The following is a 25,415-nucleotide window of genomic DNA, read 5'->3' as shown; positions in this document are numbered from 1 at the left end:
AAGTCGTGCCACAGATTTGGAGTTGGATTTAGATCAGGGCTAGGTCTGGGCCACTCAAGGACATGTGCCTTTTTGTTCCTTGGCCACTCTGCAGTGCAGCTTAGTCTGTGTGCTTAGTCGTTGTCATGTTGAAAGGTGAACATCCATCCCGCTTTCAGGGCTGAGTGGTGGCACTGTGGCTATGGATCTGTGCCTGTGACTGGAAAGTTGCTGGTTTAAATCCCACAGCTGGCAGAGGAATTCTACTCTGTTCGGCCCCTGAGCAAGGCCCTTAACCCCAACTGCTCCAGGGGTGCTGTATAAATGGCTGACCCTGTGCTCTGATCCCAAGCTTCTCTCTCTGTGCCTGTGTGTCTCATGGAGAGCAAGCTGGGGTATATGAAAAGACAAATTCCTAATACAAGAAAGTGTATAAAATACAATAAAGTGATCTTATCCCCTTGCAGGGGACAGCAGGTTTTCTTCAAGGACTTTTCTCTGCTTTGCTCCACTCATTTTCCCATTTATCCCAGCAATTCCCCCAGCTGAGGGGAATCATCCCCATAAAACCCAAAGACGGCTTTCTTTTCTTTTCCTTTCAGCATGGAATAAACCTTTACTTGTTCCTTTGCAGCCTACGCATGCTGACGCAGCTCCCTACTTGAAGTAATTCAGCCCATACAATAAAATAAAACTTGTCAAGAAGTGAATTCAAGAAGTGCTTAAAGAGATTTAATAGGGAAAATCAGCTTTCAAACCATGCAGAAATAAAGAAAGACTAGAATTCCTTATGGGGAATTTCATTAAACTCTATTCACTAAAATTATAAAAACGAGTGAATTAAAAAGATAACTGAAACAACTCTGGGTGTGTTTCCAGCTCTAGAGGGGGGTTATTATAGATGAAAAAAGAAAGATTAGAGCCCAGTGATCATAACTACAACATATATTGTTTCTAGCCAACAGCATGCACATCCTGTACAATGCTGACCACCTGCGCAGTATGCACCTTACCACAGCGTATGTGTGTTTGCTGCACAAAAAATTCAGTCTAGCTTAAAGGTCATATTGCCTTGGTCGTTTCTGATAAGACCTTTAACAAAAGTGAGCCCCATGTTTTATGTGGGCTGTGCGAATCTACAGTATAACCCTAACTTAGTGAGAGCAACTATGCTACATGAACAAAAAAAAATACAACATAAAGGTAACATTCTTCTGAGATGTACCACACTTATCATAGTGCATTTCAATGATTGGATTAGAATATGTTGTTGTGCTTCTTATGATGCAGTGATGGGGAATGTAGGGGCTTTGTTTAAAGCCCCTTATTGGAGTAAAATTTAGACACACACATAGCATAATTGAATAATTGGCATCCAGTGTGAATGAAATTCTACAGGTGGAATAGAGTTTATATGACTGGCTCTGTGCGTAATTGGTCACTCCTGTCGATTAACAATCTGGTGTATATCAGTAGCCAAGAGGCCAGGGTTGTAGGAGGTTCTGTAGGAGTATAAAAGAGTGAGTAGAGTTTGTATACAGACAATAGAAGCTTTACTGATTTCTGGTATATGATTTGTAACTATGATTTATAAATTTGTATCCTCTCTATAGCTAGCTTGCCACACAGTGAAATAGCTAAGAACTGTAAATAGCTTTCTACAATTGAATTATTCTGATCCAATTGTATAGTTTTTATGAAACATTATAATTTTTAATTTTATAATAATTTCTGATTTCTAATAACAAATTTCTGATTATATTAAGATTGAATTTCACTTATTATAATTTTAGAGCATGTGTTTCAAAATGTGGAAATACTTCAGAGTATCAAAGCTTTGCTTTTCATAATATATGGTTATAAGAGCATCACTATTGAGGGAGCATTCTTCTTTCAGTTAGGTTTGACTTGGTGCATTTCTTTGTTAGTTACAGTATTTATGCCTAGCTACTGTAAATATTAAAACCCAGGATAAAAGATAGAAAAGGCAAAAGAGAAGGAAGGGAGACAGAAAATGTCAGAGGAAAAAAGGTGCATGCCGGGCAAGAGGTCTTAGTTTGAATCATACTTTAAAACTATATTCTAAGTATTGGAACTTTGTTCCAAGAGAGCTGGCAGTTCTGTTGTTTAAGGAAACTATAATTTCCTTTATAAAGAATCCCCAAATTAAAGACATTCTCGCTGGGTTAAAACTCCATGTTAATGTGGTTTTAGAAAAGAAAGATAGGGTCTCATTCACTTTGGAGCATCTGGAATTTAAAGACAGAAAGATTTAACTCTAGGTTGTAACCTGTTTTATTAATGACACAGCTTTATGTCTCTTGTTGGCCTGGGTAGATGTTGTACAATATTTTTTTCAGTACTGGGTAGTAGTTTAGGTTTTCCGGTTGGTCAGGACTTATGACTCCGAGACATCTTGTTTGTAAATAGGGTAGTTTGTTTGTTGTATGTTGTTTAGTTTATAAGATTATTAATAAACATTTGTTTATCCTAGATTGCTTCCTGACATAGCTCTGGGGAAAGAGTAGTAAATCAGAGGCAAAGAACTCAAGGGCATCAAACTACTTAGGTACATTCTTGGCATATCTCTTATATTGGGAAGTTATAATTACATTTAAATTATTGATTATTGTGCCTTTGCTATCTCTATTTTTGTAAACCCCTATTTGTAACATATTCACTCTTTTTGTGAAGACTTTAAAACACATTCACATTAAGAAACTTCAGATTGTCAATTCTCAACCAAAAGAGCAATTTATGAAGAGGATTTGATCAATTTAAATTATGAACGTCAATCAGAAATGTTTTTTGATGCATTATAAAAATTAGCTTTTATAATACACCAAAGCACGTAAAACATATTTCACTTCTTCTGTTGTATGTCATTTCAATTCATCCAGATGGAAACACATTTGGGAACAGAATCCTCAATAGTATTTCCAATGGTTGCCTTTAGTAATACGCGGGTCGGCTTTTTTTGACCCGCACCCGCCCAACCTGATCTAAAATCTTTTTTTTTAACCCGCACTCGCCCGCGGGTCATCACCCATTGCTATAGTAGTTATTTATATGGTCGATTATTCAATATGTAGTTGCACCTTTAATATGGTGATGGAAAATCATCATGATTTCTTGTAGCCCACTAAAACAGTGGTGAAGTATAGGAATGTTTGTAGAATAAGGCAATATGTAACATAGAACTTACTCTGTAAATGGTAACAGCCCAAGTTTTATAAGAAACATGAATTAAAAACAAAAAACCTATTTGAAATTACTCCAAATAGAAAAATTATATGTACTGTATATTGCTAATATATTTGTCAACCATCTGAAACGGTCCCAATACTATGATTATTGGGCAGGCAATGCCATGTCTGATGCATTCTGTTATCTATTCGCAGAAACACCTGCTACTAAGGATATTGGCTGATTTTATACGTTTTTTTATAATATAAGCACAGAAAAGAATTAAAGCATCATAAAGTACCTGAATAGAAAAAACATAGATTACATGCTGACAACATTTGTAAAAATTCCTTTATTAGCATTCATTTTCAGAATCGGTGACCAGTGATGTGCTATTAAGAAATGTATTGCATACCTCATTAACACCATTGCTTCTGACACAGAAGTGGCTATTTTAGAGTACAGATGTTTCACTGGTGACCAGCAGAGGTAATTAGAGGACTCAAATCCTTGTCTATGCAGATTATTTTCACTTTGAGGAGTTAAAAAGCTGCTGTGAAAGGTTCTCACATGATTTGCAGACGAGGGGCTTCAATTTGTATCAGTTCTCTTATGAAACTTAGTGCTTGTGTATTCCAGTTATGGGAAGAAAAACATATTATTACAATGAACTTTTCAGTTAATTAGAACCGATACAGAACTGAAATTTCTTTCCTTTCACTTGCCACACAAATAGGTTTTTGAATTCTTTAAAGATGCAATTAATGGACACTCCTCTGATTAAGGTGCTAAACAATCAGGAAAAAGAGAACTGGCACAGTTTAGAATAACAGTCAAAATGATTTCATGCAGTCACAATGACCATGATGTGTTATGGAAATAGAACTAGCTTTCCTAATCAGAGAAGTTGAATAGTCATTCAGTCAGCTACTATACATTTACATGCAACCTGGACTCCACTTTAATTGTGAGTAGCTATTCCATGCCATGTAAACAAGGTATTACAAATAAATCCAGATGTTTTGTGAGAAACTTTTACTGAATATGTGATAATGGATAACACCTTTGTATTCAGGAAACTACTGAAATACTAGACCTTCTAGATACCTTATTTACAATACCAGTATTTTTACCAAACAAAACAAAATATAATGGAAATACTGGAACTTCAATGCATTAGGGTCACCAAAATATGGGGTAATTCCCCAATAACTAGTTTTGTCAATGAAGTAGAATGCAAAGCATTACATTAAGAGACTTAACATATACTGTATCCAGAGGTGCATATTTTAAAAGTTTCACAACAGATTTTTTGCAAGATGTTTCTATTGATGTGCATATTTGTGAATTCATCTTTCTAATATGAAATAAACCATGTAAATCTGGACATATTTGGAATAGCTATTTCTACTATCATGTAAACACAGATTTCAGAATATTGTCTGCATGTAAATATGAAGTGACTTCATGTACCATTTCAGGGGTTACATTAGGAGCCAAGAAAGTAAATTCTGTAGTAAGTTCTGGAATTTAAAAATAGGGAATATGGAGAACAAAAGGGCATGGTCACATTTTTCTACAGGAATAGGACTATTATTCTTCCTTTCTAATTTTACAGGATTGTTTTGTTTGTTTTCTTATTTGTATACTTACATATTCTACCATTATATAAATGATTTGTTCTAGCTGTGAAGTGAAGGCAATATATTTCCTTATGAAGTGAAACCTCTCAGGTGAGATTTCAGTAGAATGGAAGACGATAAGGTACAGTTCAAGGAAAGGGGGAATTTGATATGAATTCCTCTTAGCCCTCAAATGTAGTTTGAAGAGCATTGTGATGCTACGAATTACCAGAAGTGGTTCCAGAAGTGGAACAGAGGTGTTTTTCTTTACCGCACTACACAACAGTCCAGGATACAGAACCTGGCCCTGCAGGTGGGACAGGGCACTCTGCTGGAGAGCCAGGTCTCTGGGTGCTGCTGGTCCTGGCGACTGGCAAACCACTTGCCCAGACATGTTAAACACCACATAGGTCGACAGTAGCACTGCTGGCACGCCCCATCACTGTTGTCTTGGCACAGTTTCACCAGTTTCATGTTGGCTGTTACCTGCATGCAACCAATACATGGATCTAGATCCTGTCAAAGGAAATGACCAGATACTGCATTAAGTCCCAGATGGGGTAACTCTGATACAACCGTAAAAAATCTCAAAGGTCAGAGCTGTGTATCACGTGTTATCAATCTGTAGACAGATATTTTATCTAGGAGAGTGTCAACACAAATATTTGTCATGCCAGGTAAACGTAACATGCAAGACGTAAACCATTAAACAAATATTAATTCATTTAAGAAAGACATACAATTGTGAATTGGCATTTCCTTGAAAATCTTAGGGCTGTTGACAAAACACACTAAGATGATGCCAGATACAGTGGAGTTTCATGTACTGCAGACAGTTCACTAATCGTGATTTCTTCTCAACATACTGCTGTAACATGAATGTTTTCATCTTTTTACACTACAAATTTCAGTATGTTCTTACAAAACTATAAAAAGAAATACAAAATTCATGTAAAGTAATCAGATATGAATATGACACAGGTCTTCAGAGTGCAAACACATTCTCTGATGAAGTTAATCTTTTGGAGTTTAATTAGTTAAGAAAATGACTGCTGTACTGACAGTTTATCACCACCTACTGGATATTTGTGGGATAGAATTTTGTTGTTTCTTTCTATCTGGATAAGCAAAGTCAGAGTTTGCAACATACTAACACACTAACCTATTAAATAATCAGATGTATTTACTGTTTATGAATCATTTCTAATTCTCGTGGAACATTTTCTGCACTGTGTGGTACTAATAAAACAGTATTACACACTGTCTTGAAATATCACAGGTGTAATACAAAGAACAACAAATTTAAGATGATTAAAGAAAAAAAACAACCAGAGCTTTCAATTGACCAGGCAAAATAAAAAGCCAGCAGAGTCTGTGCCCTGCAGCGTCTTACCTGGTTACTGGGAAGCGAGTAGCTCTCGTTCACTTCCACGTGGGATTTAAATGTCTCCAGAAAGAGGTCACTGAGGGTCTGGTGGATCACAACATTGGCTGCATTACGAATAGGAGCGTGAAGCTTTTCCCTCAACTCACCGTACTCCGCAGAATTCAACCTGGAAAATTAAATCAATTACTAAAAATATGAAATACAAACATTGCTCTTCAAGTTAGAATGAAATCACGATTTGAACTCTTTCCCCAGCTGGGACTGTCAGTTCTATATGTCTATTCATGTCCTTGAAAGCCACAATCCTGCACATGTTGCGGGGATCTCGAAATAATCAATGGTTCGTGGAAAAGTACATTTCCGCTCTTTCAACAAATAATATAAACTGCTGAAGCAGAAACAGCCATTTCAATTTTATCCCTCTAAAATTCCAATAAAAAAGAATTGCTCCAAGATCTAGAAAAAACAAAACAAATGTAGAAGCTTTTCACAAATAACCAGTACAAATGTCTAAGTTAAAGCAGGAGTTTCAACTTCCTCTCCGATTGAAATACTTAAATGTATCCATGGATGTCCGCTGTGTCCTTGGAATCTGGCAGGGTCTATACAAATACTAATACTCTATCAAATAGATTATCTTATTAAATACATTTAACAAGATCTCAAAGAGCTGTACAATAAAAAGTATAAACAAAAGAAGGGGACCTATTGCATATAAACACAATTGACAGTGCAGGTTATAATTAAGCTATTTTGCTCCTTGCTGATCTATCTCTATCTAGTCTGTCTTTGCTATCCTTGGGGGAGAGAAGCAAAGTGCTACTTTCTCTCTCTCCCCCACACCTGAAGAAGGCTGGACAGCCGAAAACACTGCGGTTCTTTTCTTTTCCTTTCAGCATGGAATGAACCTTCACCTGTTGCTACGCAGCCTACGCATGCTGACGCAGCTACGTACTCGATAGTGTATTTGACTATATTTACTTTTCACCATGGAATTAACCTGTATTTGTCCCCTTCTGCCCACACACTGACACCACTCCTTTTCTGAGCCAGTGCTCATGTCAGGCCTCATTAAGCAGATGACTACAAAGTACGCTCTGCACTTTTTGTCTTGGATGTTTCCAAAAGAAAACACCATATTTAACAGGTTGAATTAAAACTGGAGACTGTGCTGCACTGCAAGTGTTCTAGTCCGTCACGGAATGACCCAACTGGAATAAAACCCTCAAGTTCAAATAGAACCCAATTTTCCTTCAGCCCTGGTGTCCAATTTTTTATGCCCTTCACTAGAATTAAAGAGCACTGGTGTTTTTGAACCTTTCGGCTGCGTGTTAATTGGTCTGGACTTGCTTATTATAAAGATCCCGTTATGACATAACCAAAGGGTTGTCAGACAACCCCCTTGCTAAAATGCAGTTTTTTAGGTTTAGCAGCATTTAAGTAAATGATGTAGATTCTAAACAAGACATCCTTGAAAACATCATGAAAGATCAGACACCGAATCACAAAGAATACTTTTACAGAGACTATAAATCTGTGTAACAGTACATCATGTGAGTCAGAACTTTTTATTCTTACACTCCCACGTTTGCGAAATACCCTGACTCTATGTGGCCTGTCTCTATGTACTAGATAACTAGATCAGTGGCTGTTTAAAACCTCATCTAAGATCTAAGTTTTTTCCTTTACTTTAAATACATAGCCTTTACTAAATTAAAGTAAATTCTTAATACTTCTTCATGAAAGGCCCTATATAGAGACTAGACTGTCACCTGATATCAAAGGGCTTCACACGGGGATTCACACTAGCCACAGAGATGGTGAGCATCTGCACTGGTGTGTTGGAGTCTGGGGACAGCTCGTGTTGCTTGGAGTCAGTGACTGTCAGGTGGATGTCTTGTTGTAGGGCAATGTGGACGCGATAGGTTGTGACCTTCATCACCCAGGTGTCAGTGACGATCACCCTGGCTCCCGGATCGCCGGTCGCAAACTTGTCTATGCGGCGGAACTCCGTGTTGATAGAGGACGCCACAGCCCTCCAGCTGGACTGAGGCAGGGCGTGGGCGGCCAGAGTCTTGGATATTGGGTGTTTGCCCCACCGATTTCTTGACCAGTAAAACACGAGCATGCCGCTTATCACCGGCAGGGATACTGCGGCGGCGAAGTAGATCCTCCACTCATCGCTCGCCTGGTGAATTCGCCACAGATTCTTGTCCGCCGCTGCCAAGCACATTCCTAAGTAATAACCTGGGGGGGAAAATAGTGTATGACTTCACGTCCATGTTTTCCTATTAATTGTATTGAATAAATATTAAATATTTATATTTAAAGCAAAACTACGTGGCCATTATAAAACAACGTTCGGAGATGACACATTTCAGTGGAGAGGGATTCATTTTAAGCGCTTTCACTATTAAATATGGATGAATTGCAGAGTGCCAGCGCTTTCACCTGATGAAACTCGGAAAGAAGTATGTTCTGCGCCAGGGCCTCAACCCGGTACGAGCTCAGTTAAGAGAGACGGTTTTCCCTACACACTACCTATTCTGGAGCGGTATGCTCTGATGCAAACATATGGGACGTTTCAGTTTCAGATTTAAGAAGTCGTGTTTCACGGCTTTCTCAGTATTCAGAGATGCGATTTAGTTTTTGATAACATTTTCAGAACTGTTTCCGAGTCTTGTTTCATTCTGGTAGAAGCTAATGCGTAAATTACAGTGCGTAGATTTAAAGTGATACAATTAAATAAAAACCTCGAAAAACTAACAGACAAGATGAGGTAATTAAAATGGAGATTATTTTTCCTTATAAGCTCATTCTTTGATCTTTCATTTCGTAGCAAATACAATTTTTCTCTGTTTCTCAACTGTCTAGTTAAAACTTAAACAAATAAAAAGCCAACTAAGGTTTCCAATTTGTGATGTTTTTCTATTAGCAAATATCCAAATTTGACTTACCAAGTGGCAACACGGAATGAACTAGGATTGTAACACTAGTTCTCCTAATGTGATATTGAACGAACCCTAGATCTTCGCTCCCAAGCCAACCCGAAAAAATGTTTTGTACTGTTACTCCCGCCGATCGGAATTCATTTGGAGTTAAGACAAAGCAAACTACAAACACAACATATGCCAAACTAAATGTAACTTCAGGATGCTCCATGTTTACAAGAAGCCACTACATACACCACTGCCACAGACTTCCTGTGTCAGCAGGGAATTGTGGGATTTGTAGTTCTCAGTTGTATAATTTGTGTAAAGCTTAAGAGGATTTAGACGAATTACTAGAGTAGACTTAACAGTAATTAAAAATAAAATCTTTTAAGTACACGTTCTGGACTTACGTGTTTAATACGTCTTTCATGTATGTTATTCGGTCGATGTAATGCTAGCAGCCATATCACCCTGCAACTCACAACAGGTAACCTAGTGTGAATCTGGCCAGTGGCTGCATGGGAGACATCCTGGGAAAAAACGAAGTTGCTGCTGGAAGAGGCATTAGAAAGGCCAGTAGGGGGGCGCTCATCCAGCACTCGGTGTGGGTTCTAGTGCCCCAATATAGTGATCAGGACACTACACTGTAAAAAAGGTGGTGAATGAGATGTAAACATTTCAGGGTGTTTCTTGCAAATAGTGAAATTGCTTTTCACTGATAGACCTGATTTTAAAGTTAATTTTAGAGGATGAAAAAATATATTATTGAGTGTCTTCTAGATAGAGCAACATATTTTTGCACTTTTTTAGGAGCACAATGACTGCTGGAAGAACAGGTATGCCTGTATGATACAATCTGCACATTGTGGGCTGCAGATAATTCATGTCAAATGTCACTCACCTGTAAGAATGATGTTGAACATTTATTTTTCTTTTAAGTTTTTTCAGTATTTCATTTTCATTCTTCTTCTTCTTCTTATTATTATTATTAATAATTGCTTACACTTATATAGCACTTTTCTGGACACTTCACTCAAAGCGCTTTATAGGTAATGGGGACTCCCCTCTACCACCACCAATGTAATATCTTTTTACAGTTTCACCTACCTGTAGGACTGTAGATTGCAATATTCTTGTATGAATCTTCTTTATATATAAAATGAGGAGTTGAAAAGTGAAGTGGTAATTTAATTTTCTCTGCACATTTCACAGAAATCAAGGAACTATTCCCAGATAACAGCATAAAGCATGTAGAAAGTGTCCCCATGTGTCGCTTTAAGTATGTGTCACGGACGTCCAAAGGGACTAACCGTGGGGAGCAGGAGAGCAGAAAAAGACCCATATGCGTAGCGGCGAGACGGGAAAAAGGCCCGGGCTCATTAGTGCAAAGAGTTCAGGAATGCCGTATAGAAACCTATGCCCTCAGGGAGCGGACGTGGGGCGCCCTGGTGCTAGGCGGGTCTCAGGACATCCAAACGTCAATGCTGAGCGAGGACAGAGTGCAAGACCCGGAAATATATAGCCCAAGGGAAAGAGAGGGACAGGAAGGACAGCAGACCGGAAACTAGGGACAGGTCAGAGAAGGAGCGCCCTCTGGCTGCAGAGGGCGTGACAGTATGTACATTTTGGACTGTGGATGAGTGGCACAGAACACAAACAGATATCTTATAGAGGTGGTTATGAGGAGTGGTCATTGTCCTCATCCTACCAGCTAAGGGGAAGTGCTAAAAAAAAGCCAGTATGTTATGAAAACCAGCCCTCAAGATGATAATTTCCAGTTCTATTCAAGATGTCTCTAGTGTGATGATGCTGTGCCTTAGTGTTCCCATGTGATAATTGCATGTTGGTGCTGTGCTAATGAGATGTGATGATGCTGTGCATTAGTGAGCCATCCATTTTCTAACCACTTCTTCCATTGCAGGGTTGCAGGGGAACCAAGAGCCAGTACGTCTTTGGACTGGTGGCATACACTGGAGCACCCGGAGGAAACCCATGCATATATGGAGGGAACTCCATACTGATAGCTACCCAGGTCTGGAATTGAACCCAGGGCTCCAGAGCTACAAGGCAGGAATAGTAAACCACTGCACCACCAAGCCATGCATTTTAGCAGTCTACTAAATGTTAATGGTATATGACTGCTGTTTTAAGGGTGTGATGGTGTGCTTACAACGTGGTAACCATATGTTGTGTTGTTTGCAGTCGAGAAGCGCAGGAACTCAAATCACTCAAGGAGAAGTCTAAAGGTGAGTACTGGGCAGAACCTCCCTTACCTCAGTGCATGGAGAATGGTGTACACGTTGTATTGAGATTCCTTTAATAAATGTTCCAGTTTATTTACAAGACAACCATTCCTACATGGAAACCTGTGGAATATCAAATAAACAGTTGATATCCCAACAATCTCTCAAATCTAGACTGGAGAACAAAGTATGGTCCTGGAAAAGTCCACATTGAGGAAATCCAAAAGCCAGTGCTACTGGGAACTGCTTACATATTTCAGCCTGCTCATTCTTTGTTTCCAAAGGTTCCATGTAAACATGAATCAAAATGGTAACACTGTAACAACAACAAAAATGTTGCTAATGGTGTTATGCTCATATCTTCAGGATAATGCTCAGACCTCTGATTGTGTATGTGTTATTTTATTATCTGTATTTTTGCCTGTATCTGTTTCTCACAACAATCTTGATCATGTTCATGTTGGTTTACTGCTGCTGACATCTCTCTTTCCCTCAGCTGTTTCTTATATAATGAGTTCATAAACTTCACTAAAGGATTCATTATGGGCCTGGACCGCTTATTCTAGAACCAGCCCCAGTCCAGCAAAGATTGAAAATCTTGATCCGACTTTATTCAATGGATATTTTGTATGTTGATAAAGTACTGTAATTGGCCGATCCCACAGCCTTCAGGGTCAGACCTGAACTGTCTTAACTCTAGTAGACAACACAAGTAATGCCAGTAAAGTCAGGTCTGTAAGCGTTTCTATTTCTCTCCTCTGTGGACTCTCCCACTGGCTCTTTCTCAGTCTATCAGGACAAGCTTTATCTCTATGTTGTGGCCAGCTGGTCAGTTCTGGTTTACACCCTTCACAACCTTCCTGGGAAAGGCGCTGATCTACTTCCTGTTTCTGTTGATGCTTGCTACTGTCCTGTTGGTTGATTTCAAGCAGTCAATCTGCTTGAACAGCCCTCCTGCAAGGGGGAAAAAGGAGCTGGTCCTATACTTCTATCTTTTTATCCTAGTCTTTGAGGAGATACAACAGGGATTGGGGGTTTGGTTATTATAATTTTAAAATTATATTCCGAATAATACCTTCCCAGATGCGTTAGTTGATCATTTTGTTGATCACCTGTCTGATATTTGTCAGAGTAGACCACAAACACAACAGGGTGGATAAGTAATTGAAACACAAAATGGTCACAGAACTCCAAGAATACCTTCTGATTATACTTTAAGTGCTATTGATTATCTTTAGATTCTATTTAGAATCTAATTTCTGAGAAGCTCTTTCTTCTCAAAAAGTAAGCCACCTATTCTCTTTCCTAGGGTTACTAAAGTATTGTGGAAGACTCATTCCACACAGCAAGCACTCTTAAGACATTAAATGAACATTTCAGTGGTTACAAACTTGGAAATGGACAGAGGCTTGTAATACTATGTTTCACAAATGTAAGGAATCCTTGCTAAATTCAGAGGTCTTTTGACCCACCCTTACCTCTCCAAATGGTATATGATGCCTCTCCTTATGTTGTAAGAACAGAGGTATCGCACATTATGCCTTCAGGAGAAGAGAGACCCATTGCTTTTGCATCATGAACCTTGTACCCAGTGTACCCAAGAGAAACCATGCCCAGATTAAACGTGATGCACTGGAAATTCCACTGGTTCATGTTTGGACAGAAGTTCACACTTCTCACTGGTTAGTGCCGCCTGAGGTCAATATCTGGAGTTCACATACAGTATGCATTCCCTCCATGGCTGCGAGCGGCATGCGACATTTCTCCGCATGCACCTATGAAAGAAAGTATACAAAATCAGCTCTGCAGAGAAATGCTGAAGATATGTCAAGATTGCCTTTACCAGTCACCCATTCCGAGGCGGTGCAGAAAGACATCTTTCCTGTGGGTAACACACCTACCTCAGTTAACCAGGATGAATTCCTAAGCGAATCCTTTGGATGAATAATCATTTAAAGGTATCTTCAATTAGTGAAAAAGCATGTAATAAAGCCAATAATAATATCGTATAACATGTAATTGGATCTTCAGGACCAGGTTATAAGGACTAAATCTTGAGGAACAGAGATGAAGGGTTTGGATCCCCGGTGTTAGAGGTACAACCGAGGAATGGGCACCCCTGGGGTTGGAATAAAACCTGTACTAGACTGAAGGCATCGATGCACTTTCCTCCGAACCAGTATAATAGATTTGCTATAAAATGTCAGTAAAAATAAACTATTTTTCTTTTAGAATAATTTCTATTATCTAACTAAAATTAGTAACTCAGGAATTCAGTGAATTATGTATTATAATTTATCCAAACCCTCCATCTCTGTTTATTATATACTGTATTATGGAAGAATCAATAAATTGAAACCAAATGTTAATTATATCATTTCATGGAGTACTTTATTTCCATAATATCTTAATACATATTTTATGCATTTTTACATAAATACCATTTAATAGATTCAAGTAAACAAGAGTATATATTATATGGTTATATATATTATATATATGTCATTGAAAAGAAATCTTACACATACACAATAACAGTGCAAGATCATGTTTTAGGAAAAACATGTATCATCCCATGTAATTTCAATAGCCTATGTACAAAGTAACATGGTGCTAAGTATTTCACAGTTGTAATGTATTAATTCAACATCCACGTTATATTGTATATATATCCATGCTTCTGTGAATTTTATTCTCTTCTTACATGTTAGTTATCGAGGGTGAAAACCAACTCGCTTAATGTGCACTTTTAATTCAGAAACAAAGCCCACTACTGAGCCCTCTTGATGCATTAATTACAAATGTCCATGATGGCCTCTAAATGACCTGCAAATTTCAATGCTGTAAATACACACGTATTAGATAAGGAAGGAATAATACACTTTTAATACACATCAGCTGTGCAAATCTGTGAATAACATTAGTTTGCGTCACTCGTGTGACATAGACTAGATTCTATAACTAAACAATGAATATTATATAGGTATTCAGCTGTGAGGTCTATTTATCCTATCTTATTGATGTGAGTCCAGAGGCAATATACTAATCTATTTTACCACTGGAGTGTTAGCTGTACATTTTTTTACTTAAAATACACTATGAAGCAACTTGTACAATACTAAAGGTTAATAGTCTTGCAACAAACACTATATTCTTGACTTCCTAAAGTGACGCATGCTCTTGATGACAGAAAAACCTTTATTTTTCTTACATCTGCTCACATTAACAGAGCAACTCATTATACTGTCGTAATCTACTTTTGGGAAAGCAACTTAAACATTGACGTTGGCAATGAAACATCTATGATTAAATTATGATGTTATCATTTCAGATTATATGACGTTACAAAAAACTTCAGTGGATTTATGTTGGTGGATTGCAAATGACTGCAATATCATGATAAAAAGAATAATATCTATGCTTTCAATAACATGAGTGAAAGAAAGAATATTCTGTACCAATCAAATATCTCCAAACAGATTTTCCGTTTCAATTTAAAATGTTAAAAAAAACTTCAACAAAGAACCACCTGTGGTTTGGTATTCTTAGAAGCTTTCAAATGTTTAAAATGTAATATTTATACACTACTATTTACAAAATCAATCAGAAAATTGCAATATATGTGTACTCTAAAACCTTAATTTATTTTGTAATTGAGTATCCAGAGCATTGTTAATGCAGGCAATTAGATGAATTCTTAGTGTAGCTTTCAAATATTTGCATTTTGTTGTTATATATTTGCACAAAGCTGCTTAGACGTTGTAAAATATGTCACCATGATGTCACTTTGAAACTCAGAGTAATGTAAAAACAAAAATAAAAAAAATAAACAATACTAAAATGGATTAGGTTTCACAAAAAATGTTACAGACACAAGCTATTAGATGTTATCCAAGTATTGTCGTTTCGGCATAAAAAAACAAAAATGTATGTTTTAAAAATAAAAACTTCCCCTATTCAAACATGTACTGTATGGTTTGACTATGGAATCTGAATTCTGCATTGGCTTAGTGAGTCACAAACAAACCAAGGTTTCTGATTGGTCAGTTGAACCAAATACTAATGACAATATTCACTTGTAGGAAAGAAGGCAATAAATATGTACTTTACCAATTCTGGAAATTGATACATGATTATGAATAAAAATCATAAGCATATAACAATGTACAGAATTGGTAAAGTACATTGATCAAATAAATACATTTGTAATTTATATACATTTAATTCTAACCATTAAGATTTGTATTATCCTGTGAAAAAGAAATATTGTTGATTGTGTATATAAATATAAATGGATTGCATGTATCTGTTTGAATCATAAACATTGATTTACATTTAGTCAAAAGTTTCAGATTGAATACAATTGGATGCATTATTTTGGATAATCTAGTTGAAAACAAAACCTAGCTTTAGTTTTTTTCAGGAAATTGATCTCCTGTTATTTCTGCTTAGACTTAGTTACAGGAGAATTAGTTACAGGAGCCGTAATTTCTTTGTTGTGCTTGGACCATGCTGCCCTAAATTGTTTTATACAGGCCTAATCCCACTGAAGTGGGCAAAATAGATGACATAATTTTAGATGGCCATTTAAAATGTCTGTGGTAACAATCTGCATAAAAATATCTGCATACTCTCAACAGAAGTTCACGGAATACGTTAGATTAAACCTGAAGAAAAAGACTAAATGAAGGTGGACTTAAGGGATTTAAAGTAAAAAAGGTCTAACGTCATACCCACAAAAACAGATTAGCACTAGAAAAAGAATGGAAAATCTAGACTGAGTACTGAGCTAATATGCTGAGATGAGATTAAATTAATATACTCCATAAACGTTTAAGAGACTATTACTTATTCATATTTTTTTTGTCCTGATCAATTCTGTCTTAACATTGAAGTATTTTGCATTTGTTTGGTTGAAGTATTTAGTATTTATTTGAAAATCCCCAATTTGGCAATGTATGCTTTAAGGTGTTGGAGTATGTGTCATCAACAGGGGCTGACAAACTGCTTTTTTAAGGTTAGAGTGAGTTTTATATCTACACAAACTGGAAAAAAAACATCTGAAAGCTCTCCACTGAGGAATTACCTCTAATTTAAATCATTCTGAAGCTTGGTTTCAACAGGATAATGTACACTTAAAACAAAAAGTGTATCACACGCTAGTATTTTAGCAAAAAACATTCTTTTGTTCTCGGTTGAACTTTTGATCCAGGAATGAAAGTCTGAAAAAGTAGTAAATCTTGATTTTGCTTTCAATACAATATTTCCTTAAAAGCTATCCAGAATAGTACCTTGCACTGAAGTATGAAAGGCTGCCTAATACTTTAAGCTGAAGCTATATATACAGACCCACCTTTGTAGTATAAGATGCAATTAATTTAATTTTTACACATGCTTTTTTGAAAGAGAAATGTAGGAAATGTTAGTTATATCTAAACATTTTTTTTAACTTTTATATATGGTTGCATCCTCCAAAAGCAATGAATTACTGCAGTTTTTATTACAGATGACCTCTTGTTGTCCATTAGCAGTGTGAAAAGATGAACTAAATTAAATGTTTTATAAATGTTACAGATATAACACTCAACAAGAAGGAGTACTTGATCACCACAATTAATGAATAAACCCTTTAAGGAAACTTAGTTTGTTATATAGGAATTGACTTTAGAAGAACATAATCAGTTTTGATGGCAGGCTTCACATTATACATGATGAATTTTACTGCCTCCTACCTGACTCAATCAGAACCCCCTTCACATACACAAACAACCACCATATGCATTATCCTAGGTAGATCTGACATCCACTTAAGATGACAAATTTAGTATTTGTTCACTGAATTTATGAGCAAGAAAAGGAAGTTTTTAGTTTCAAACACTTCAGAACCGTCTGTGCCCGCTAGAACAGCTGATGACAGTTTGGAGCTAGCTACTTCTACAGCTGCGTGTGTAACACTTTGTCTTGTGTCACAATAAACAGTTCAAAGGGATGATTAGCTTAGCTTTCGCCATGGGCTGGAACATTATCTAGAACGTGTATTTTTTATAGCCCCCATCTTATGCATTTATCCAAGCTTCTCTTCTGCAGTGATTTTTCACTTAAGTGTCTGTAGAATAGTTCAGATGAACAGTAGCAGTCACACATTTTCCAGACAAAGGATTTTGCCTTTCAGAATAGCACCAGATGTTCACTTTTCACGGTTTTCTGATGCCTTGCCTTCAGCACATGCATATTCACAGTGTATGCTAAATGCATGTTCATCCAACCATTAATTTGAATTTAAAAGACAAAGTTCAAGCCTCTGAACGTTTGTGGTAGTCTTTGTTCTGCCCTCAGAATTGCTGAGAAGATCTTCTCTTTGAATCCACCACAGCAACAATTCAGTGCTATTCGGTTTTTTCTCTTCTTCTGTCATTCATTTTGTTCAATATAATTTTGTATTTCAGACATAACTAACCCACCTATCAGGAGGATAGGGACCTTAGGCCAAGTCTTGTGTTGTTCATGTCAAAAAGTCAGGAGAGTCCGGTCCCTGCTTTTGGTTCAGCCACTAAATCCAGCCCCCTCTTCCTTCCCAAACTCCTGGTTCCTTCTTTCCTTTATGAAATGAAAAATACTCTATGGAAAGTGCGGGGCAGCTCAGATGGAGATTGGGCACACAAGGATTTTGTCCTCCAGCATTACGCTGACCACTAGGAACACAAAGTAGAGCAGGAACATGATTAAACCCAGGAGCTTGCTCATCTTCCACTTGCACGCAGCGATGGAACCAATGACAAACAGCAGCATGAGGAAGAGCAGCACGATGGCACAGAAGAGCCCATTGCTGCTGACTGCCACGGGGGCCATGTTGTTGATAAAGGAGTATAAGAGCCATGGCAGAGGAAGTCTGTGGAAAAATTAAAGAAAGGAAAAGCAGAACATCAGGCTACATATCTTACAAATCATCTGTCGTACAAAGCATTGACCTTTAATAAGAAGCAAATATGTGAAGAACATTCTTACAAACTAGGGGTGCCAGGAAATAACCTGAGCGTTTAGTCAAAATTGAGGCACGTGGGAAATGGCGTGAATTCTTTTTAGTCTCTGGCACAGCTCTGGTTGTAAATACATTTCCTTGTCTTTTCTCTCCGTTACTCTGTAGATATTCTGTGCTCTAATGTTTTTTCTTTATTATCATTCTAATGATTTACCATGAAGTTAATCAGAGTAAATCAGAAACTTTGTTGATCTGTGTTTACCTGCCTCTTAGTCCACCAAACACTACAACACAAATGTTATTAGATTTTACAACCCCATCTCATAATACTTTAATGTATTTTCTAGAGAAGCTTAAATATTATCGAAATAATTATTTCTGAATTTTAAATGGTAGTTTAATCACTATTGCTCCAGTAGGCCCCCATTACTACGGGAAGCAGCATCTTGGCAGTTGCTAGACTGTTTCTGTTACACCACTGTTTTTTCAATTACTAAAAGATTACAATCTTACCTGAATACCTCTTTCTATTTTCCTGCCTTTTGACTACTCAAGAAAAATACTTTTGAATAAATAATATGAGGTTGGATGTTTTCAACTATTTTAATTTTTTAAAAATCAATAAAAGCCTGAATATGAACTAATGTATCATTAAAATATCCTGAATATAAATTTCAAACAGATCCACTGCTTATGTGTAAAACTGCTTTGACATATCACATTGTGAGTGTGGTATGAAATTTAGTGCTTTACTTTGACTCATTTACTAAGTTTTACAGTGTCATAGTGCTTGATAAACTGTTTTGACTAAGCTTTAGTAAGGTTTTTCCCAAGGGAAGAGAATTACATTTGGCAAAATTACAAATTACACCACAATTAATTAAATGTTTGCCTCAAAATCAAGACCTTAATTTTGGATTTGAATTGGTGGCATGGTGCTGTGGCAGTTAGTGCTGCTACATCACAGCTCATGGTTTCCTCTCGCCTCCAAGGGCATGCTGGTTATGTTAACTGCTGTCTCTGTGTGCATACAGTATGTGTGTCTGTGCCCAGCAATAGGCTAGCGTTCTGCACCCTGTGCTTATTGGATAAGGTCTACTAGGAATAAACAGCTTTCCTTTCCATATGAATTTAGAATCACCTATTATTTTTTACACATTAGAGGCAGCACATTCTCAACTGATATTCAAAGCTGACTGGAGGAGAAGCACACAGGGGTCGCTGTATTACTGAGAGCCAAGATAGTCCACTCTAAGCTTGGCGGCATTCAGCCAATTATGTGTCACCTCATGCGAAATCCTGGACACAGTTGAATAATATTGTTACAGGCTTAAACCTGGGATCGTAGAGCTTAACCTGTATTTGGGCAAGCGCCTTTACTGGTAGAGCCAATTTCAGCAACTAATAATGAATACATGGATGACATATTTCCCATCATGGGAAAATGGTTTACTGGAAGGCCTTTCAGCAAGGACTAACAGTCACGCTTTAGTAGTTACAGTATATCAGTATGAGGAAGATTCGTCTGCAGATCACGTGATTTATGTGAGCTGATCTCAAACTCCTGTGTTGAATATTTCTAAGAAGAGAAAGGAGGAACAAAGTTACTCACCCAACAGTGATGTCAAAAATATTACTGCCCACAGAGCTGGACACGGCCATATCACCAAGCCCCTTGCGTGCCACAATGACACTTGTGATTAGGTCAGGAATTGAGGTACCAGCTGCTAATATTGTCAATCCCATAATCTCTTCTGTAATCCCTATGGTCTCTCCAACCTGCAGAAGAAGATTTTTGTTGCAATGAAACTCTGTAAAGATTAAAATCTTGTTTGCAATGGAACCTGTTATGCCCCATACTGTATCTTATGTTATTTATCCACTGTTGCTTCAATTATTTGGGATGAATGGTATCTGAAGTCCTCGCCACTCACACCCCTTCATATAATGCAATTATTTAGGCATTAGAATATGTGGTTTAACTTTAAGTTATAAGCACCCTAGTTTCCAGGTCAAAGAGGCAATAGGCATTTAAGGTAATGCATGTGTGGACTGTAAACTGACTGATAGAAAACAATATCTGAATACTTCAACCGGGTGATGTAATTTGTGTAGAAATAGATATAGAAATAGAAATAGAAATAGATAAGTATCTACAACAGATCCAGGTTTCTTACTATTTTATATCAATGATTACATAGTTAGCAAACTGGTGTGTGCATATAATGCTCAAATACAAGGATTAGTCAATACTGTAGACACAGCAAGGGAAACTCAAAATGATTCAGGCAAAATTCAAGACCTTGCAAACATCGGGCAGGTAGACAAATGCAGAGTATCACTTACAAATAGCAAAAACAAACTATAATACAAAATGAAAAATTCAGATATTTGTTTTGGTCCATCAGTTTCATCTTCTAAACAATGTGGAAAGGAAAAAAAAGTTAAATAATCTTAGGACATGCACTGCATTTAAAAGATGTTAAGATATTAAGCTGGAACTGTCAATCCAAACAATAAATGTTCAAAAGAAACAGCAGTATATAAAAGCTCTTCAAAGAAGACCACACTTCAAAGAATCTGACTTTAATACCATACTATTTATACATACAACAAAACAGACACGAAATGTTGAAAACTTGCCATTCTTCCATTATGTTTCAAATTACACTGTAGTTATTTTTTGGCATAATGACCATGCACTATGGAATCACTTTCATTTTTAAAACTAGATAACATTTTTTTTCCTTAAAATATAAAATCTGGAAAGGTTTATAGAATCTGTGTCATTGCAAAATTAAATACAAAGCACCACAACATTTCACACCTTTTACACAAGGCAAATAATATGAGAAGCGCCGGCAAGTAATAAGAAATATGCTCATTGTGGTTTCTTTGCTCAAGAAATATCAATCAAACCAACCAAGAATACAAGAATACAACACTGCATCCACCCAAATAACACGAGCAAACTGACCTCTAGAAGAGGTAACTCTTAGTAGCAAACTACTTTCGGATTTGTATTTCTTAAGAACAGGATTTAAGACATTGAGAATGCTGTCATGATATTAATAGCTCCCTTCCTATACATATCCTAGAAAATATAGTCAAAAATATCATTTCTAATGCAATTTTCTTTTTGTTACATTTAAACATTTCCTTTAAATACAAGTTCACTTTCCTTTTTCTAGACAACATCATTAACTAAGATGATAATTAAGAAATGGCTCTTGATTGGCCTTCTGGCACTTTCTCTGTTTTCAGCTCAATCAAATACCTTCCAAAAGATATAAGCTGCTTACACTGTATTTCTGGACCTGGATTAATCCGGCTTTCTCAGAACAATTACCTCATAGCCTGGAAAGGGTTCGCAGGTTCTCACTCTCAAATGAGAGGCACCATCTTCTTACACTCAACATGCTGCACTGTCTCTGCAAAGTTACATACTCGACTTCTGTTTCTGCAGAAGGTGTTCAGTTGTATTTAATAATTTGTGGTACAGTATACATTAAGCAATGATACATCCTTTTGTATGACTGCTTAACTTAAATTCCAGAATTCCCACCTTTTCTTTATTGGTGAGACAAATTAAGAATAGATCATTTAAATCAGTGTTACTCACTCCTAATTCTGAATGGATACAGTCCACCAGTGTAGTCCTCAGTGAGTGAAAAAATGGCAACTTTAATAAACTCCTAAGTGACCAACTGATTGAAATCAAGTCATTAAGAGTCCAGGGTGGAGTAAAAACAAGAAAACATGGTCCTGGAGGGCTGCTCTGAGTGGCTTATTAATGATTTGAGAGCTCAGCTGTTTTTATTGCAGGCATTGCAGATGAAAGAAAATAGAAACTCTGCATAAGGGCTTTGGAACTGCCCAAACTGAAGCATAACATTTTGGTTACAACAGAAGTGTTAGAAAAAAAATAGTGCAACATACACATAAAGAACATAGATATGACTTAGACCTTGAGGCTCTACAGAACAATCTGTCACATCTGCAGTTCCTAAAATCCAAGTACTTTAAAGCCCTCAGGCTCTTGTAGTTGAGCTGATAACTTGTTTGAACCATCAATAGCTTACAGGTGTCATCAAATCATTAAAAAAATGTGACTTATAAGACTCCATGGCTTGGGGATCTCCAGAACTAGGACAAGAAGCACCTGCAGTATGGGTTAAGCCAAAATGTTAGGTACAAAATTCCAAATTAATATTTTTCTTAAACAAGCAACAACCATATGTAAAGTTAACATTCCAAAAATGACAAAATTAAGAAGTAATTAGATTTAAAATGTAAACCACATGTGGTATTTAGAACAGTTTTTTTTTTGACAAAGCATTCAGTATGTAAAAAGGTATGGCAATGATTCAGAAATCAGAATTTCTTCTTACCTGATGAGCCCACCACACCATGAGATAGGAAAATCCTGCAATCCAGCAGATGGAGCCAAAGAACGTAATGGGAAAGAACCTCTTTGAAGTCTGCAAGACATCAAGAAGCATCTTTGTTTAAAACAAAATAATTAAAATTGTAATACCACCTCACATCTCCTACAAATGTAATGTGTCCTATAATATAACCTAAATGTGTAATATTATATATATATATATGTGTGTGTGTTATGCAATATAATTAATATAATACACACTACATTATTCTAAAGGAACTGATAAGGTTATTTGAATTGGTTTTAACTAAAAAACTAACTCATAATAACAGGTGAATCTGATGTGTTAAAAGTCTTGTACAGTATTTTACCTGTTTGTTAGTTACCACAGTCCTGTTCATATCTTTTATCTGTAATGCATTTTTTTACCATTTCACTTTTACACTTTAAACTGACAAGTAAATCGTTTTCTAGTTTATGGCATTTTGTAGAACATAGCATTTACATTACAGCACAATGAATGGCTGGATTAAAGCAGTTTGCGGATTTCTATTAAATCCTCCTTTTTCTCAGTACTTATGAAAGAGGTCCTTTTGCATGTCATTACCAATTCTATTGTTTTCTTTTTTAATGTAAATCAATACACTGTATAATCATGGCACAGTTAAGGTGCATTTTCTCCATCCAGAATGTATTTTGAGTACGAGTAAGCAGCTGCATTAATGAGACTTCTGAAATCCACAAAGTAGATTTCTTCCATTATAGGATTTGAAAAAACAACATACTTTAAAGTCTTAGAATGATAACCATGCCCTGTACTTGTAGATTATGTCCACATTTTGGCATGGTACTGTGTGCAATTGTTTTTGTTTGTTTGGTTTCTCTTCCTGTTAAGGTGTATTGTTGATCATGGATTGTTCTGAAACAGGTTGCATGTTGATTGTGTTGTTTTCCTTAATCCACTTTAATTCACACCCACAAGGCACCTGGATAAGATACTATCTTGACCCACAACAGATTAATAATTGTGGGTAGTTTAGCAGATAATGTTCAGGTGTTTATGATGTTTCTTTCCTGGATCTTTATCTGTAAGATTGCCCACATCCCATTACTTTTGAAAGACAGTATCTGTGTGTCTGGACATGTACAGTATTAGTACATTTGTGAAAGTACATAATGGAGGCAGGAACAAAGAGGGTTGTAACTGGGAGAGATTTAATCTAATAGAAAATTTCTATTAGAAATAGCAAGGTTTACATATAAACCAAGACTCTCTGTGTAGGAGGGATGAGAAGTTAGCACATCTTTATAGAATATGAGAACGCAGTAGTCTTAATTAATCTCTCCTAAATGGCTGCCTCTCAGGCAGCTCCTAATTTAACGCCTTAATTTTTGACAGATCTAAAACATCACAATTGGTCACAATGTCACAGTGTTGCAATCCAGTCTGAATACTTTGGTATATACAATTGAAATCCTGAAAGGTGTTCTTCTCTGTTATTCTGTTGTTTATTTTAAGGATCAGAGAACCTACTCCTCTTTGCTGGTAATTTTCCCATCACAAACAAGAAAGTAACTTATTCCCAAGAAAGGACATGGGTTCAAAAAAGATGACCAAGACATTAATGAATCTCCACGGTCTGGTGGTATCCTACTAGTTGTACTTAAGAAAATGAGAGATGTTATACAAATCTTCCTACTGTCGCACAAGACATGAATAGCATCCATGTTCTGGAGAATTGTTAGCATAGCACTGATTTATAAACGGAGTGTCAAAACTGAGCCAAGTAATTATATACTGACTTCTATTACATATATGGCTATGGAAACAGTTTTTAGTACTAAACATGACAACAGCTATTTGAAAATATGATCTTAAGAGACCATGGATTGAGAATAGGTAAATCTAAATTAAATAGGCAGAGTTATCTGAACAAGCAACAGCAGGTTTGTAACATTATTAATGACTTAAATATGTCTTAAGGTCTTTTAACCTGAGAGATATAAAGCAAGTGAAAAGTTTAGTTTTTGATATATTGTAGAACGTAGAATCTGTATAGCCTGCCCGATCATTACCCAAGTTAACATTTTTAGACTGCCGATAGACTCCTATGCAAAACAAAATTCAGTTACTGAACAATAGCAACAGTGGATTTTTATGTTTATAAACTGCTTATATATCTGTAAATCTATATGAACAAGACCTTAGGAAAAAATGAATGGAAAAGACTTCAGACACACTTCATTGCATTAATAATAATATTAATGTTTATTGGCTACTCACCAGTTTGCGGACATCAGGAAGAGTAAGCCAGAGTGGGAAGACAATGGGCAGAATTAAGAGATATGTGACACGCTTGCGATTGGTTTCTGGCCAGGACAGGCTAAGGGGCTGATCTTCATCATCTTCGCCATCATCACCACCCTAATTAAGAAAAAGCACAACCTTATTGTTCATGTTGTGGAAGATAGTGCTTATATGGTGCTTGTACCTGGTTGACATTTTAAAATATAAAATATTAAAAGAAATATTCTGGTAATACAAGTAACATGGCGTGTTACCAGCATTAATGTTTTCAAAACACTTTACATACATAGTGTATTTTATTACTCTGATGACTGATTCTGCAATAAAAAGAGACAAAAGGAGTTGTGTGACAATTACAGAGAGTGGCGAGTATGCATAGAAAGAAATGAGG

The 25,415-nt window shown here is 36.6% G+C and overlaps 2 protein-coding genes and 1 long non-coding RNA gene across 7 annotated transcripts in view; 1 reads left to right on the top strand and 2 right to left on the bottom strand.

Annotated features, from left to right (window-relative positions):
- Positions 1–3,491: 3,491 nt before the first annotated feature.
- tmem129 (transmembrane protein 129, E3 ubiquitin protein ligase) lies at positions 3,492–9,370 on the bottom strand. Its single transcript, XM_006629643.3, has 4 exons — positions 9,132–9,370; positions 7,947–8,421; positions 6,181–6,340; positions 3,492–5,303 (listed from the first exon to the last, which is right to left on the bottom strand). The coding sequence occupies exons 1-4, from the start codon at positions 9,334–9,336 to the stop codon at positions 5,055–5,057; spliced, it is 1,089 nt and encodes a 362-aa protein (XP_006629706.2). The 5' UTR covers positions 9,337–9,370; the 3' UTR covers positions 3,492–5,054.
- Positions 9,371–11,034: 1,664 nt separating this feature from the next.
- On the top strand, positions 11,035–12,775 carry LOC107077106 (uncharacterized). Its single transcript, XR_001478227.2, has 3 exons — positions 11,035–11,139; positions 11,310–11,353; positions 12,660–12,775. It is a non-coding gene; the product is annotated as an uncharacterized lncRNA (long non-coding RNA).
- A 960-nt stretch (positions 12,776–13,735) lies between these two features.
- The window catches only part of LOC102685443 (sodium/potassium/calcium exchanger 2), a 101,864-nt gene continuing 90,184 nt past the window's right edge, over positions 13,736–25,415 (bottom strand). For all 5 annotated transcript variants that reach the window (XM_015345001.2, XM_015344999.2, XM_015345004.2 and 2 more), the window contains 4 exons: positions 25,001–25,141; positions 22,721–22,810; positions 19,942–20,108; positions 13,736–18,239 (listed from right to left, as the gene is read on the bottom strand). In XM_015345001.2, the coding sequence (XP_015200487.2) occupies positions 17,990–18,239; positions 19,942–20,108; positions 22,721–22,810; positions 25,001–25,141 (648 nt within the window). In that variant the 3' untranslated portion in view covers positions 13,736–17,989. The remainder of the gene's footprint in view (positions 18,240–19,941; positions 20,109–22,720; positions 22,811–25,000; positions 25,142–25,415) is intronic.

Source organism: Lepisosteus oculatus, chromosome 1 (assembly GCF_040954835.1).
Source record: "Lepisosteus oculatus isolate fLepOcu1 chromosome 1, fLepOcu1.hap2, whole genome shotgun sequence".
Classification (NCBI taxonomy): Eukaryota; Metazoa; Chordata; class Actinopteri; order Semionotiformes; family Lepisosteidae; genus Lepisosteus; species Lepisosteus oculatus.
The sequence above is the reverse complement of the archived record's forward strand: the minus strand, read 5'-3'. Positions and strand labels throughout refer to the sequence as shown.